At 39.8% G+C, this 17,874-nt stretch overlaps 1 protein-coding gene across 9 annotated transcripts in view; it reads left to right on the plus strand.

The window, feature by feature from the left end:
* HHAT (hedgehog acyltransferase) overlaps positions 1–17,874 on the plus strand; it is a 246,873-nt gene that overhangs the window by 192,081 nt on the left and 36,918 nt on the right. For 7 of the 9 annotated variants that reach the window (XM_058165305.1, XM_058165306.1, XM_058165307.1 and 4 more), the window contains 2 exons: positions 753–954; positions 15,142–15,286. In XM_058165305.1, the coding sequence (XP_058021288.1) occupies positions 753–954; positions 15,142–15,286 (347 nt within the window). The remainder of the gene's footprint in view (positions 1–752; positions 955–15,141; positions 15,287–17,874) is intronic. The other 2 variants (XR_009152958.1, XM_058165308.1) reach the window with 2 other exon arrangements.

Below are 17,874 nucleotides of genomic sequence, written 5' to 3' on the forward strand. Positions count from 1 at the left end.
ATTCTGTAATTGTTTTGCTACATAGTTATTCCACTTTTGCGATTCTCCCTGTCAATTTGTTTTAAGACTAAGAAAATGTGGAATGCCGTGTTATCAGGATCCTTGATGAGTTAGAGAAAGAAAAAAAAACCTTAATTCTACATTCTCATAATCTAGTCCAAATATGAAGTATATACACAACACTAGTGAAAAATAATATTTTAAAAATCCAGCTAACAAGTGTTTGAATTATTTGTAATAAAGGAGAGAGATTGTATAATATCTAGGATTTGGATAAAAGAATTCATTTTCATTGGAATATTCATGCAAAGCAGCAGGATGCTGTAGAAATGAGAAGAGGGAGAGAGGTGTGGGAAAACAGGCAGAAATTATCAGCAAACAAAGAAAAGTGGCTGCTGCTTTTGAGTGTAAATCTTCATTGAAAACAAGAAATTATACTTAAAAGGAACTTTTCTCATAAAAACAACGATTGGATTTTACCTCCACTTTTCCAAACAAGTAGAGGTTCACAAATCAGTTGTGGGTCCATTGAAAGTGATATAGGACAAGAGTTTGGTGGTACATCATCTGCAGGAAAAAAGTGTTTTGACATTTGTTAAAAATGTTGTGATCTGCTCTGCTCGAGAAACTAGAATGGATTGCAAATATAACATGTCAAGTAATTAGTCAAGAGAAAACTTTATCATTAATAAAAACAAGCAACTCTTGGAAAGCTTATATCTAATTACTTCTATTTTTAATTTCTCTGGCAGGTATATTTATGTCCCAATGGGAGGATCTCACTGCAGCATATTTAAGATGCTGTTTTCGACTGCCATCACATTTGCTTTTGTAAGTTATTGGCATGGAAGCCATAGCTATCTTTGGTCCTGGGCTGTGCTTAATTGGCTTGGAGTAACAGCTGAAAATGGAGTGAAGAGGATTGTTTCTTTTCCAATTGTCCATAATTTTATTGTAAGTTAATTCTTTTTCATGTTTCTAAGAATCATATGTAAGTTTAGGATTAAATCTGACGTGTGTTTTCTGAAAACTTCCTGAGCAGGTTAAGTACTTTTTAGAACTGCTTGTCTCCTAATCATAACATAACATAACAACAGAGTTGGAAGGGACCTTGGAGGCCTTCTAGTCCAACCCCCTGCCCAGGCAGGAAACCCTACACCATCTCAGTCAGATGGTTATCCAACATTTTCTTAAAAATTTCCAGTGTTGGAGCATTCACAACTTCTGCAGGCAAGTCGTTCCACTTATTAATTGTTCTAATAGTCAGGAAATTTCTCCTTAGTTCTAAGTTGCTTCTTTCTTTGATCAGTTTCCAACCATTGCTTCTTGTTCTACCCTCAGGTGCTTTGGAGAACAGCCTGACTCCCTCTTCTTTGTGGCAACCCCTGAGATATTGGAACACAGCTATCATGTCTCCCCTAGTCCTTCTTTTTATTAAACTAGATATACCCAGTTCCTGCAACCGTTCTTCATATGTTTTAGCCTCCAGCCCCTAATCATCTTTGTTGCTCTTCTCTGCACTCTTTCTAGAGTCTCAACTTCTTTTTTACATCGCGGGGACCAAAACTGGATGCAATATTCCAAGTGTGGCCTTACCAAGGCATTATAAAGTGGTACTAACACTTCACGTGATCTTGATTCTATCCCTCTGTTTATGCAGCCCAGAACTGTGTTGGCTTTTTTAGCAGCTGCTGCACACTGCTGGCTCATATCTAAATGGTTATCCACTAGGACTCCAAGATCCCTCTCATAGGTACTACTATTGAGCAAGGTACCACATATACGGTACCGGTGCATTTTGTTTTTTTGGCCTAAACGTAGAACCTTTCTTTTTTCACTGTTGAATTTCATTTTGTTAGATAGCGCCCAATGTTCTAGTCTTGTCAAGATCTTTCTGTAACTTGAGTCTATCTTCTGGAGTGTTGGCTATTCCTGCCAGCTTGGTGTCATCTGCAAATTTGATGAGTTCCCCATCTATATAGACGAGAGGTCGAACGACTAGCCTTGTGGTGCAACCAAAACAATCTGGAACTGAACACACTCAAAACCGTAGAAATGGTGGTAGATTTTAGGAAAAACCCTTCCATACTTCCACCTCTCACAATACTTGACAACACAGTATCAACAGTAGAAACCTTCAAATTTCTGGGTTCTATCATATCTCAAGATCTCAAATGGACAGCTAACATCAAAAACATCATTAAAAAAGGACAACAAAGAATGTTCTTTCTGCGCCAACTCAGTAAGCTCAAACTGCCCAAGGAGCTGCTGATCCAGTTCTACAGAGGAATTATTGAGTCTGTCATTTGCACCTCTATAACTGTCTGGTTCGGTTCTGCAACCCAACAAGAAAAACACAGACTTCAGAGGATAATTAGAACTGCAGAAAAAATAATTGCTACCAACTTGCCTTCCATTGAGGACCTGTATACTGCACGAATCAAGAAGAGAGCCGTGAAAATATTTGCAGATCCCTCGCATCCTGGACATAAACTGTTTCAACTCCTACCCTCAAAACGACGCTATAGAGCACTGCACAACAGAACAACTAGACACAAAAACAGTTTTTTCCCGAAGGCCATCACTCTGCTAAACAAATAATTCCCTCAACACTGTCAGACTATTTACTGAATCTGCACTACTATTAATCGTTTCATAGTTCCCATCACCAATCTCTTTCCACTTATGACTGTATGACTATAACTTGTTGCTGGCAATCCTTATGATTTATATTGATATATTGATCATCAATTGTGTTGTAAATGTTGTACCTTGATGAACGTATCTTTTCTTTTATGTACACTGAGAGCGTATGCACCAAGACAAATTCCTTGTGTGTCCAATCACACTTGGCCAATAAAATTCTATTCTATTCTATCCCCTCGTCCAAGTCATTGATGAAGATGTTGAAGAGTACTGGGCCTAAAACAGAGCCTTGGGGTACTCCACTGCATACTTCCCTCCATGTGGATGTAGTTCCGTTGAGGACTACACGTTGAGTGTGGTTGGTCAGCCAGTTATGAATCCATCTGGTGGTGGTGCTGTCTAACCCACATTTTTCTACTTTATCTAGTAGTAGGTTATGGTCTACTTTATCAAATGCTTTACTGAAGTCCAAGTAAATTATATCGACAGCATTCCTCTGGTCTACTAATTTTGTCATTTTGTCAAAGAATGCAATAAGATTAGTCTGGCATGATCTGTTTTTGACAAACCCATGTTGGCTTTTGGTTATTACTTTGTTTGCTTCTAGGTGTTCAGTGATTCGTTGCTTGATTATCTTTTCCAGAATCTTCCCCGGTATTGAGGTCAGGCTGATAGGTCTGTAGTTTCCTGGATCTGTTTTTTTTCCTTTTTTGAAGATGGGAACTACATCAGCTCTTTTCCAGTCCTCTGCCAGCTCCCTGTGCTCCAGGATCTTTGAAAGATATAGTTCAGTGGTTCTGAGATCACGTCTGCCAGTTCCTTCAGAACCTTGGGGTGTAATCCATCCGGTCCTGGTGATTTGAACTCGTCTAGGGTAGACAGGTGTTCACTTACCATTTTCTTCCCTATTTTAACTTGTGTTTCTAATCTGTTTTTGTAGTGCTGTTTTGATAGGTTGGATTGTTTTTTCCTTTTGTGTAAAGACAGATGCAAAATATGAGTTAAGTAGATCTGCTTTCTCCCTGTTGCTTGTCATCTTCTTGCCACTTTCTCCCAGCAATGGGCCAATTGTTTCCTTGACTTTTTTCTTGTTTTTAACATGTTGGAAGAAGCTTTTTTTGTTATTTTTTACTTTTGTCGCTAGCCTTTGTTCATTGTGAGCCTTAGCTTTCCTCACTTCATCTTTACAGGCTCGGGCTATTTGCTGATATTCTGCCTTAGTTATTTGCCCCTCTTTCCACTTTTTATACTTGTCCTTTTTGTCTTTCAATTTGTCAGATAGTTCTTTATGCATCCATGCTGGTTTCTTTTGAGATCTATTATTTTTCTTCCTCATTGTGTTAGACTGCGCTTTTATAATCTCACTTTTCAAAATTTCCCAAGCTTCTTGAGTTGTTTTCCCCCTGAGGATTCTCATCCATTGAATCCTTCTCAAGCTCTCTCTAAGTTTATTGAAATTAGCTCTCTTAAAGTCCAAGACTCTAGTTTGACTTTGTTCTACTACTTGTATTTGCTTAATGTCGAATTCCAATATTGCGTGGTCACTTGCCCCCAAGGTTCCTGTAGCTTCAACACCTTCTATCATTTCATCTCTGTTAGTGAGAATTAAGTCCAGTATGGCTGATCCCCTTGTCACCTTCTCTATTTTTTGGGAAACAAAGTTGTCTGCTAGGTTTGTTAGAAACCTGTTGGATCTTCCACTTGGTGCAGAGTTTGTTTCCCAGTTGATGTCAGGGTAGTTAAAATCCCCCATTACTACTGTGATGTGCTTCCTACATACCTTAGTTAGCTGACTAGCAAAAAGTTCATCTACTTCCTCTGTTTGGTTGGGTGGCCTATAGTATAGACCTATGGCAATATCGTTTTTCACTCCTTTTATATTGACCCAAATCCATTCAAGATGATTTTCATCATTGTTGTGCTCTATTTCTGTAGAGATGTAGTTATTTCTTATATATAGTGCAACTCCACCTCCTCTTTTATTTGGTCTATTTCTTTTAAATAATTTATATCCCTCTAGCTGTATGTTCCATTTGTCAGTTTCATCCCACCAAGTAATGGCAACAATATCATATCTGCCCTCATTTACTTGAATTTCTAATTCACCCTGTTTATTCCTCATACTCTGTGCATTGGTGTATAGACATTTGAGTCCATTTGGATTGACCTTGTGTTTACTGTCTACATAACCTGTGTTGACTGCCCCTACTTTCTTGCCACCTGTTGGTTTAGTGCACATGGTATGGCACTCACTGTTAAATGCTTGGTTTTGCTTGATAGCAGGGCTGATAGTCTTACCCATACAGACATCTATGTTACATGCACTGATAACCCTTTTAGTTTTCGATTGCTCATTCGATTAATCAAAGAACTTGGGTATGAAACTAGCACTACATTGCCTCTAAAGTTAAGAAAAAGTGGGACTCTGTAATGGAATGCAAGGGAGACCTTGTGGGAAAGGTAGAAAGAAACCAGACTATTGGGGAGGACCTCACCGCCCTTTTATGGTCAGAGAAAGAAACTAAGGCAGGCCCTACCCTAATGGAGCACACATTTTCATAAAGTGATATGTGCTCTGTGTGATCTTTGATTGTCATTTGCAAAGGAACTATGTGGTGTAGGACCAGTCTTGTCTTTAGCAGCTGCTGGTCAATAGTTTCAACAGCCATTGGGCAGTCTAGGGGTTGAATAGGGAATTGGCTTCTGTACTGTTTCTATACCAATGAAATTATTAGTTGTCCAGATTGTATAGGGTGGCACAGTGGTTAAGACACTGGGCTTGTCAGTTGGAAAACTGGCACTCTGGTTTGAGACCCAAGCTCCACACTTCAAAAGCATACAAATGCAAGTCAGTAAATGGGTGCCACTTCAGTAGAAATCACAGCAGTGAATCACAGCAGTCCGTGATACCATGCTGGCTACATGACCATGGATATGTCTTCCAAAAGCGCTGGCTCAATGGCCTTGAAATTGAGATGAGCATCGCTCCCTATAGTCAGCAACAATTACCTTTTTTACCAGAGTCTGCAAAAGCAGAAAGCTCCTCTTTCTGCCCAGAATCTGAAGTAACAATAATAGAAATAATTAAGTATGCTTGCCTACTTAATGTTCTTGGTTGGCTGAGTTCTCCTCAGATGGTGGATGGCCTCCTTTTGGAGCTCTGAGGTGGGGAGAATGGTGACATTTTCCTCAGGCACTATCTGGGATCGAGCTAGGCAATTATAGGCTTTGTATTCCATTGATTTACAAATTCTGCATCTTATTATTGTAATCACTGCTGTTGTTTTATTTGGCATGATATATCTATGTGTCCAGGAGCCTCACAGTAATAGCATAGTCCTTGCTGCCTTCTGTTTTGGTTGTCCCATACCGCCCTCACTGTTCTGCCATGCTGGATTTGGAGAATTGGGAGAGATTGTATGGGGAAGACATTGTAGGTTCTTTTTTCCTTCCTGTTTCTCCCTTGCTTCAATTGTTTCAGCTGGCCATCTATAATTACACAATGTTAAAAAAGCTCTTGCATAGTATTTTGGGCTCCTTGCCTCATTAGCTTGTCTCTCAGTTCATTGGCCAGCCTTTCTCTGAACTGGTCAATTAATGCTAAGTCTTTCCACTCTACATCACCATCAAGTAACTTAAAACTGAAATATATGCTCATACTCTTCTCTGTCCCTGCTTGAACTTCCAAATGTCTTGTTCAGTAAGCATTCATAGTTATGATGATAATGAAAAAGTAGCTGCACAACCAATCCTTGCATTTATGACTTTCATAGGACTGTAAAGCAAAGGAAAGCTAAAGTAAGATCGTATTTTTCGCTTAATGACTTACTAGTCCCAACTGTAATTATGAAATGAAGAGTACCTGTAGTAGTTTAACAGAATAACAGAGTTGAAAGGGATTTTGGAGGTCTTATAGTCCAACCCCCTGCTCCAGCAGGAGACCCTATACCAGTGATGGCTAACATTTTTGCTGTTGTGTGCCAAAAGATGGGGTTGCACGGGGGGGGGTCGCGCACGTATGTGCCCATCCCCATAATTCAATGCCCCCCCCTGTGCTCCCCCTGCCTTTGGCATACAAAGGCACGGTGGCCATGGTAGGTCCGTTTTTTGCCCTCCCCAGGCTCCAGAGGCTTTCTTGGAGCCTGGGGAGGGTGAAAATGTCCTTTCCCCCCCAAAGGTTCTCCGGAGGCCGGAAACAGCCTGTTTGCTGACTTCCGGTGGGCCCAGAAGGCCCGAAAATCAGCTGACTGGTGCGCACATGCGCACTGGAGCTCGCTCACGTGCCCACTGATATGGCTCCACATGCCACCTGTGATATGCGTGCCATAGGTTCACCATCACAGCCCTACACCATTTTCGACAAATGGTCCTCCAGTCCCTTCTTAAAAGCCTCCAGTGTTGGAGCATGTACAACTTCTAAAAGGAAGTTGTTCCACTGATTGATTGTTCTTACTGTCAAGAAGTTTCTCCTTGGTTCTAGGTTGCAACCAATCCTTGCATTTATAACATCCATAGGTCTGTAAAGCAAAGGAAAGTTAAAGTAAGATCATAACTTTTGCTTAATAACTGAGTTACCAGTCCCAACACAGATCACTAAATGAAGAGTACATGTAGTACTTTGAATGAAAAGAATGTGAACGAAAAGTTCTTTTGCATTAGTACTGACCCTGTCAAACCATTAAAAGGAGTGTCTTGGGAGGAGGGTGTTGGAGGAAACAAGGCAGGATATGAGAGCTTACTAATCACCTTAAAGGTAATTGGAAGACATGGAAAATGGTTACATTTCAGTTGCCTGGGCCTTTGGCTTCGTCATATTGCTAACGTGATACTAGGCAACCACAGGCAGTCTATTGAATGTGGAGATGGCTGATTCTGTCAGGCATGCTATATGATCACAGCCATTGAGAAAGACCAGGGATAATAAATTATAGTGATAATTTATTTTGCTCTTGAAATGTTTCGAAAGATGTAAAATGGATCCCTGTTTAATCATTTTAAAACATGTAGATGGTGCTTAATGGTGTAGGTGATCAATCGGCATCTTTGTCTTGTGAAAGGAACAAGTAGCAAGTATTAATAGAAAATCTGATGGCTGGCGGGTTAGGCCTTCATTCTTATCCTCCCTATTTCTGTGCGGTGAACTGTTTAATCTTGGCTTAGAAAAGAAGAAGAAACAGCTGCATGGCGCCACAAGCAGTACGTGCTAAAATTTCCTGGATAGTGGCTGAAAAACTGGAGATGAGGTGAGACTAGACTGAAGTAGGAATTAGCAAAAGAATATATATCACTGTAAAATATCAAGCAAATTAGGAAGAGATCCCACAAATGATATCCAAAGGTGGAATTCAGTTGCCGTTTTTGCGTTTCTTTTTTTAGCAGAATCAAGAAATAACCATTCTTTTTGCACCATTAGCCACTCTATCTGTTGTTGAAACAAGCCACAAGAGTTTAGAAAGAAGATTTTCAGTAAGCTTGGTGGAGAGTTGCAGTGGGAGAGAAAATTGGCTCCTTTTATGCCTACTGACAGAGGAAATTCTGTAATTGACGAGTTGCCTTCAGCAAGTTATATAAAAAATGAGCAACAAGCAAAGCTGCATAAAGATGAGTTATGTAAGGGTTGGCTGAAATTCATCTCAGCTGAAAATTCTCTAGAATTCGCTTCATGATTTTTGTTTTAGAGGGAAGAAAAGCCTTTGTCTTCCAATAGATCAGAGTTCCCCAACCTTTCCGGCTTTGCAGACTGGCGGGGAGGCGGGATGGTTTTGCGCAAGCTTTGTTATTCTGTTAAACTGCTACAGGTACTCTTCATTTGGGTAGATTGGGACTGATAACTCAGTTATTAATAGCAATAGCAATAGCACTTGGACTTATATAGTGCTTCACAGCACTCTCCAAGCAGTTTACAGAGTCAGCATATTGCCCCCCCAAATCTGGGTTCTCATTTTACCAACCTGGGAAGGATGGAAGTCTGAGTCAACCTTGAGCCAATGAAAATCGAACTGCCAAACTGCTGGCAGCTGACAGTCAGCAGGAATAACCTGCAGTACTGCATTCTAACCACTGCGCCACCACAGCTCTTAAGTGAACCTGATGATCTTAGCCTTCCTTTGCTTTACAGTCCTATGAAGCAGGGGTCTCCAACCTTGGTCCCTTTAAGACTTGTGGACTTCAACTCCCAGAGTCCCTCAGCCAGCTTTGCTCTGGGAGTTGAAGTCCACAAGTCTTAAAGGGACCAAGGTTGGAGACCCCTGATATGAAGATTATTAATGCAAGGATTGGTTGTGCAGCTACTTTTTCATTAGTATCATAGCTATGAATGCTTACTGAACAAGACATTTGGGGATGCTGTAATGGTTGTAAGTGTGAAAATTGGTCATGTCACTTTTTCAGTGCCATTGTAACTTTGAACTATCGCTAAATGAACTGTTGTAATTTGAGGAGTACCCATTGGAATGAACAGAGAGGTTGTAGACTCTTAAACTACAGAGATCTTTGCTTTTGCTCTATGATCAAATCCCTAATTACTAGTCAATGACTACTTCTTCTCTGGTAACATAGTCAAAACTAGTATTTAAATATTCCAAATATCTTTATGCTTGTCATGTATGAAATATGGAATCCAACAAGTTAATTTAAAAAAGTATATTTATGAATTAATTAAAAATTTCCTGCCCTAACTACATATCACAAGGCATTCAAACACATTTTTCTTTTTACAATTTATTAAAAAAAATGACTGCCTTTAGCATTCCTATATCAACGTTGTTATAAATATCTGTTCAAGGTTTGGAAAAGAAATCAGTATGTGTATTTGAAATATGGCAGCTGGAGAAACTTAAGATAAATTTGGCACAATGATTGAGAATATCATGATGTTACAGCTCTTGTGCAAAACAAAAGCAGGTAGGACTAGTTTTGTTGCACAACTGTGATTTTCATGGTTACAATATTTTGCCATGGAAAGTCCAGTGGCATTGTACTGATGTAGACTGCTAATCTTAAGTCACTAATGTGGCTAGATACTGCACAGCCACCCTTTGTAAACTGGACTGCTTCTCCTTTCCTGGCTAGGAATCAGCAATAGCTGATAATAAATGTCTAGGTTTGTCTTTTCTTTCCCTTATTAGTGGTTGCTAGGTACCACAAAATATTCTTCTTGGGAATAACCAATATCCCCAAAGATTGGATCATAATCTTTGGCATAGGAGACAGAAAGATGAATTCCTATATGATGAAAGATAATGTGCTGTTTTTACTCACAAGAGAACCATAGTCTGGTTGTCATTCATCTTTTACCTTAGAATTTGATATTTAAAGAACACATGAAATCATATTTTCCCGCAGAGGCTGCCTTTTCATGGAGTTCCCAGAAAACTATGAAAGGAATTTGTATTCTGGCATATCATTAGGCATGGCCCTTTTGAGACCTTTCTCCTGTGCGCTGCTTGGAGAGTCCAAGCATGGGTTTCAATTCGTCTCATTGGCCAGAGACTGAGCCTCAGTTTTTTCAACTCAGTCAGCCTAGAGAGACTTATATTGAGTTGGTTCTACAATTTCTTTAATTCTTATTAGGAAAATTTGGGGAACAAACAGTAGAATTGAAGTGGCTGGAGTGCTGAGGGGGTGACAAGGCGGCTTGCAATGCCGAGGCTTCGGTCCAAGGCTTGGCTGGCTGCAGTGAGTTGCGACCGTGGCTTGCTGTGCCGCGCACAGATCAGAAGGCTGATAGCCACCATTTTATCGGCGGCAGTCATTATCATTGGAGCCGCTGCAAGCTGCGAAATGGAGGAACATCGGCGCGGAGAACATTCTTGCAATGATCGAGGCTTCGGTCAGCAGCCAGGGAGGCAGCCCTTACATGCAAGTAAACTGTGTTGCCAGTTTCCATGTGCTGATTGTGATGTTTGTGACAGTGTTGCCGGTTTTGCGCCTTTTTTACTATTGCTGCTGCTGCCTTTGCAGCCTGTCCTGCGCTAACAAACCGTGTTGTCAGTTTGGCACTATTCCTGGGGCCTGGACTGCCTAGTGAGTACCCAGCACTACTGATCTGTGATAGACATTCCCTTTTAAGGGATTAATTCCAGTTGGGTGATTCTTTGAGGCTATTTTACAAGTAGTTACAGCAATAATGGCGGACCACGTGGGCCCTAATAGTAGTAATTCTGCTGGATCTTCCCCCAGTCAGCAGATGGCTCAGTGTTCTGAGCCAAAGAAAGCAAGATCAGGAACTAAAAGGCCTACTACCAGATCTACGGCCAAGCATTCCAAATCAACTTCTTCAGCATCTGACAACGATGCCAAAAGAAGGCAAAAGGCCCTGGAAAAGCATTTTGTGAAGGCCCAAAAGCAGGTAGAAGCAGTGAGAGCCCCGGAGATTTCTGGGAGCATTAGTGTACCTTGCATGTCCTTAGCACTGGATATACCATCGCAAACACTACTGCAAGACCAGCTAAACTGGTCTCCTATTGTGATACCTGAGCTGCAGGAATTTCATGCTATTCCCTATCAGGCAGAGAGTGATCATGCCTCCATCCTGTCTACTTCAGGACTACTAACTGTGCCTGGCAAAAGACCTTCCGTTCCATCTGCCACATTCACTCGTACAGTGGTGGGGCTCCGCCCTCAGGAAAACCCAGACCAGGACTTGTCTGTAGAATTATGTATGCCATAGTGCAGACTATTGCTCAGGGTATTGATGTAGCCCTTACCCAAAGGGGTTTGATGAGGCCATTGAATCAAGGACCTTCGCAGGCTGGAGCCCTGCACCATCACTTGCATCCAGATAAAGGCTATCTTAGACAGCCTTATTTCCCACCTCCATCAATGCAAAGCAAGGCCTTACTGGAAGGGGAGGAAGAATTGGGGAATTTTGAATTTTTTGAGGATTTTCTGAGGATAAAGTGGTCTCCCCAGACAAACCCACATATTTCGCCCCAACCTTTTAAAGCCCTTATTACTTAAGGCCAAAATGACAGCCAACATGGGTAGGATGGGGAGTACTAATGAGGACCCCATGGAATCTCACAATCCCTGTGCCAGCCTCTTTACAGAGCAGGTCACAGCTCAGGAAGTGATTCCCTCACCTAAGATTTTTGTGGATGTCATTAAAAGGCAGTGGGATCAGCCTGGATCCATTCCTGCCCCTAGTGGCCTGGACAAGAAAATGTATACAGCACAAGAGCTAGAGGAGCTTCCACAAATTCTAACTGTGGATGCTCCACTTCCTTAGCTTTGGCTGCAATTCTCCCTTCCAACACTGCAGAAGGGTTGAGGGCTGAGGATGGGAAAGCAGAGCTGTCTGCCCGTAAAACTCACCAGGCAGCTTCTTGGGCAATTAGATTGGCCACAGCCACTTCCTTCTTCTCTAGAACATCGGTCTTATGGTTGAGGCAGATGCAGACCAGGGTCTCTCCAGACGATACCTGTCTGCAACAGGATATCAGTAAATTGATCGCAGCAACTAGGTACTTAGCTGATGCAACTTTCAATGCGGCCAAGTTCGCCTCAAGGGCTGTGGCGTCCAATGTTACCTCCAGATGCTTGTTATGGCTATGCCAGTGGCAAGCCAACATAAAATCCAAATGGATATTAGCATCAGCTCAATTCGGAGGACGTCAGCTGTTTGGGGAAGTGTTAGATCCAAACCTGGTAGAAGGGAAATACAAGCGAAAGGCCCTTCCTCGTATTTACAAGCGAACAGACAGGAGATATACCCCAACAGAAAGATTCAGTATTCTGGTCCTGGATCTATTTGCCAGCCCACAGAACACTCAACTTCCAAGATTTTTTCCAGGTTCTGGACACCAGCAGCCAAGGGGATCAATCCCCTCCATTTCCCGTGGCCTGCCAACCTGTTGTATGCGTTTCCTCCAACCCCCCCTAATACCGAGGGTCATCAGAAAGATCTTGTAGGAAGAGGAGGAGGTGTTGATGGTGGCACCTCACTGGCCACAGCACCTGTGGTTTGTGTATCTGATGACTCTTTCCATCTTACACTCATGGAAAATACCGCCTCACAGGATCTGTCTCAGCTAAGGGGCCCTGCAACACCCAACCCCTCAGTGGCTCCAGTTGTCCCTTTGGCACTTGAAAGGGAGATCCTTAGGAAGGGACATTTCTCTGGCAAGGTAATTTCGACTATTCTTGCTTCCTGAAGGCATCAGTGAACAGGATATATGAGGCCACGTGGGTTTCATTTTGTTGCTGGTGCAATAAGGAGAAAATAGTCCCTACATCTGCGGGTCTTGGACTTTTTGCAAGTGGGCCTTGATAACAAATTATCTACAAACACACTCCGCAGAAAGGTGGCAGCCTTGGCCACCATCCTACCAGGCGAGGGAGCAGCTCCTCTTTCCCAGCACCCAGCACCCAGTACATAGCTTTTTGAAAGGGGTGTCCAACCTGCTACCCCCACTATCCACAGATACCCAACTTGTCGACCTGTCAGCCGAGGGGACCCTGGACCAATCTGTCTCCCGCCCTACAACGACTCTCCAAGCAATGCACAGGAGGAGGAATGTACTTATCTGAATGTTCATTCTATGTGCGCTGCATTAGAGTCCAATCCCACCCTGGTTCTGATATGGTCCGGGGTCCAGGAGTGGTCGATTTCAACGGTTGGGCTACATCCTCTCCAGATCTGTCTCGTCCTTGAAAAAACTGAGGTCCGGCCAGGAGGAAGAGTTGTGGCCAAAAATTTTACAACTCAGTCTCTGGCCAGTCAGACGAATTGAAACCCATGCTTTGATTCTCCTGCAGCGCACATAGAACAAACGTTCAGTAAGTCCAACATTCCTTCTCAGAAGTTGGCAGATGAAATTCATATGCAGCATCTTTTCTATCAGCCAGACACATCCTTTGCTTAAATTCCAGGTTGCATTCAGTTTGTTTTGATGGAAAGGCTCCATAGTCAAATATTCACTACCATTTCTCATCCAAGCAGCGCTGAGTCATATGCTGTACATTGACTTCCAAGAATTGCAGATATTCCACATTTGAAGCAAATTGTTATACTCATGTGTTTCTTTCCTATGAGATCTTAAGCCTCCCATTTTCATCACAATTCAAAACATCAATATGCGTATGATTAAAACAGCTATTTGTGCTCTTTGCAGTTTTTAAGCATTTAAGAGCAAGTTTGCTATCATATAAAGTTTTATCACAGAGGCAGTTATTAAAATTGGCCAAAATTAAATTATCTCTTTATTTAAAAATGAATAAAAAGTTATCACTGCTTATGGCACAGACTACAAATTGGGACCTCTCATAATGCCTGTTCTGTTAGAGCTTAGCTTCTATTAGCTCTCTCTCAACAAAGAATATAAAAATGCATATTACAACGTAATTAAACATATAGATAATCCATCCGACAATATAAAAAACATGTCTATTAAGGGGGCCATATCCACACTACCCCCAAATCCTGGGAGTATATCTATATTTTCAGGGCCTTGTGGTGTGCCCTGGGGATGGGAGTCACAATAATTTCTGTAAGGATCTCATACCAGAGGCCATGACAGAGAAGGAAGGTTTCCTAGGTTCTGTTAGATGGCATTGTTTAATTGAGGGGTTCCAGAGCATATCAACTTGGCTAGCTGTTATCAACTGAGCAGATACCATGGAAAAGTTATAGGCAAAGCAAGATAGTGAATATTCTGCTATTTGATTTTTGTTATCTATGTAGTAGATTAGAAACAGGCTTATGTATTCCTAAAATTCAAAAAGAATTCATATTTAATAATCAATATACATTATTAAGACATATTTGAGACTATAGCACATCAGATAGGAACATTTGAGAATAATTGTATTCAGGGCTATCTTCTATCAAATAAGGAGTTAATAATCAATTAAAACTGTAATGCACTCAGTTTGGTGATTGAAAGATAAAGCAAGTGTTGAAAAAGTGTCAGGAGTAACAGAATCGTGATTCCCTTACACAGTTGTTCAGCTTTAGTCTCACCTACTCAAGATTGACTCAGTCTTCCATCCTTCTGAGGTCTGTAAAATGAGGACCTAGATTGTTGGGGCAATATGCTGACTCTATAGACTGCTTAGAGAAGCACTGTGAAGTGGTATATAAAAAAAGTGTTATTGCTATAGGAAAATGCAGGAAAATGCAGAAAAAGCAAAATAAGACTTTTGCTGCAACAAAGAAAGTTACAAATTTGTAAACTTCCCGCCAAAGAGGAAAAAATATATCGCCGTCCCTCTCTCTGTCACACACACACACACACTGGTTGATTTGAATTAACTGCTATTCAGCCTAATCTAAAGACAACTTTCAGAACTAGAAGCATTTAAATACAATTCACAAAGCCAATATACTTTGAGGATTACAAATTTTCACCTGAAAATTATTTCTGGAATGTTTTAACACAGTGCCAACATCCAGGTAATATTTAATCTGGCGACAACAAATAGACTGCAGTTAATCCAGCATTAAAATTTTGCTAGCTTTTATTTTAAGCTGTCTTTTAATTTTTATCTTTTTAGAACCGGGTTTTATCCCCAAGAGGGATTCGTCGATTCCATGCAGCAATGGCAGCTGTATCCACCACATTCTTGATTTTTTCCAACCTCATCTTTCTTGGTGGAAATGATGTTGGCAGAATTTATTGGAACAAGATCTTCAAAGAAGGCAAGTCAAGTGAATTTGAATTTTTCTTTAAAAATTATTAAAGATTCCTGCATGGACATACATTGCTGGTCTATCTTTATCTTAATACTATAACAACAACAACAATAATAACTCTCATTTGGCTTGTGGCTTTGAAACTGATTTTTGTTTTTATTTTGTTTTATTTGAGATGCATTTTCTAACAAAACTGTATTCAGATCCTGACGGTAAAAACAGTAATAAATACTGCTTTGTGCAGTTTGACTCTAATTTAGTGAATTTATCAAACAACAAATTATTTGTTAGTATTAGCATGAAGAGTGAGGTAAAAACTAAATACTTCATCAGTGAAGAATATATTAGGATAAGAGTTATGTTTTATATAATCAAACTGAAGAATTGTAAGAGAGTTTTTATAGTCTTTTGAAATTATAACATTGAATATTCAGAAAGTTATGCAGAGTAGGGCTGTATTGCAATTAGGAACATGTGAGAGCACAACAGCAATACTTCTGCAGCTGTGTTAGTAGGCACATCTTTTCTTAGAATTTCTTAGCTGCCCCCTTGCAAACAGATGCAGAGTTTGTGTTTCCATATGTTTCACAGCATTTTGTTTTTGAAATAAAGCATTGCCCAGCCAAATATACAATATTCAGATTGTTTAAACTCCTACATATCATAATTCTTTCTTTTATTTACTGCATTTTACTCTTTTGTAATTTTAGTATATAAGGAATTTTATTACCAGTTTTAAAAAGTTGTGGGGTTTTTTAGAATTCTTATTCCAAGAATTTAGAATTTTTATTCCAATGAATGGCTGATGGTGAATAAAACCTTAAGTAGGCTTATATGTGATATGCGCTTGGCATAAGCAGTTGGTACCCATTCAACTGATACACAGTGTATACTCACTTTCCTCAGTTCAAGGCTTCGAGCTAACAGGGTTATAATTCCCACTGTGTTTAGCTGTCATTACAGCTCCATATATTCCTGTGATGCTACACTGAAAGCTATTAGTTTAATTAGTGCCTTTATGGAGATTTCTCTGAATCTGTTGTTCCAAGAAACTAAATCTGTCCCCCTTGTTGTCCTTCAGGAAGATCCTAAATATTTCCAGTCCAATATGTGTTTGTGGTACTTTTGTCTTTATGAAATGTGCTTCAATCTTGGCACAATTATGACTTTTCATTCAATCACTTTTATTTCCTTTTGGGCAATTCAGTTTAACATTCAACAATAGACATGTGTTTTTCTGACATGAAGAGTGTCTACCTCTATTGGAAGTCAAGTAGGATAGTTTTATCTCTTTGTCATTATCTTTGTCAGTCCCAAATTGGACTTGAACTTCTGAGAAATTTCACCAGTCCTATCAAACCTGGCTTTGCTTTTACAAAATTTATCTGTTAATTTTGATTGACAGAGCCATTCACTTTAACCCAAATTTGAGTCCCATTAGAATAAATGCAGTTAGTGAATTGGTCAAGAGCAATTATTATTCTTTGCAAGAACTTGAAAATAAGGTTAATTGCATGATCCAAGAATTCCCCTGTTATTTACTTCCTGCTATGAATTCTTACCTTTCTATATATGTGTGAACCCAATAATGACTGAACATACTATTATAGTTATGTATTGCTTGATTCTGCATTTGAGAAGTTTTATACAAACCAATCTGCTACTCATTAAGATTATGACTTTTAAAATTGGTTTCTTATTTTTATAAATAATTCAGAATGACAACCATTGCTAATATTCATTCATCTTCCTATTTTCCCCACAACAACAACCGTGTAAGATGTGCTGGGCTGAGAGAGAGTGCCTGGACCGAAATCACCCACCAGGCTTTCATGCCTAAAGCAGGATTAGAACTCACAGGTCTCCTGGTTTCTAGGCGAGCACCTTTACCAGTAGACCAAACTGGCTCTCATAATTTTCATTGATTTTAATTATTAAATCTATAATTATGTAATAATAATTTAATTATTCCATTATTGTTTAATAATTTAAATCAGTTCTCATAATATTGCAATGTAGTTCTTACTTGTTTAAATATGAGAATTAAGTAATATTTGGAATAAATAAAATATTTTGTAAACACTAATAAATTAATGTTAATAAAATACAGTTGGAACGGTTTCAAAGGAAAGGCTTTTACAGCCTTTTGAGAGAAGCACTTCCATGTATATGCATTTCTTACAATTTTTGACAGTTCTTTTTTTTTAAAAGTTTAATAGAAAACAAGCAGAATAGGCTTTGGACATGGACACACGCTGGAAAGAAAATAGTGTATCCCTTGATCTTTGTCACATAGCTGTATGTAACTTGCTCTTTGTTTTGATTCTTTGTATAAAAATAGAAAACTAGTAATTTTCATGGTAAAATAAGAATAATATTTTTAAAATAATTTACAGACTATTTTTAGAAATAAGACATGAAAGCATGATTTGCTCTGAGATTACCAGAGTGTCTTGGCTGTTCAGGCTCCTGTTGAATGAAATTATTTTGGACAGGCATTGCATTTACAACTGATCTAGAAGACTGCAATTTTAAATCAAGGAAAGCTGTGTAGATTTATAAACAGCTATCCTAATCTATATTTATAGATTCTC

Source organism: Ahaetulla prasina, chromosome 1 (genome assembly GCF_028640845.1).
Source record: "Ahaetulla prasina isolate Xishuangbanna chromosome 1, ASM2864084v1, whole genome shotgun sequence".
Classification (NCBI taxonomy): Eukaryota; Metazoa; Chordata; class Lepidosauria; order Squamata; family Colubridae; genus Ahaetulla; species Ahaetulla prasina.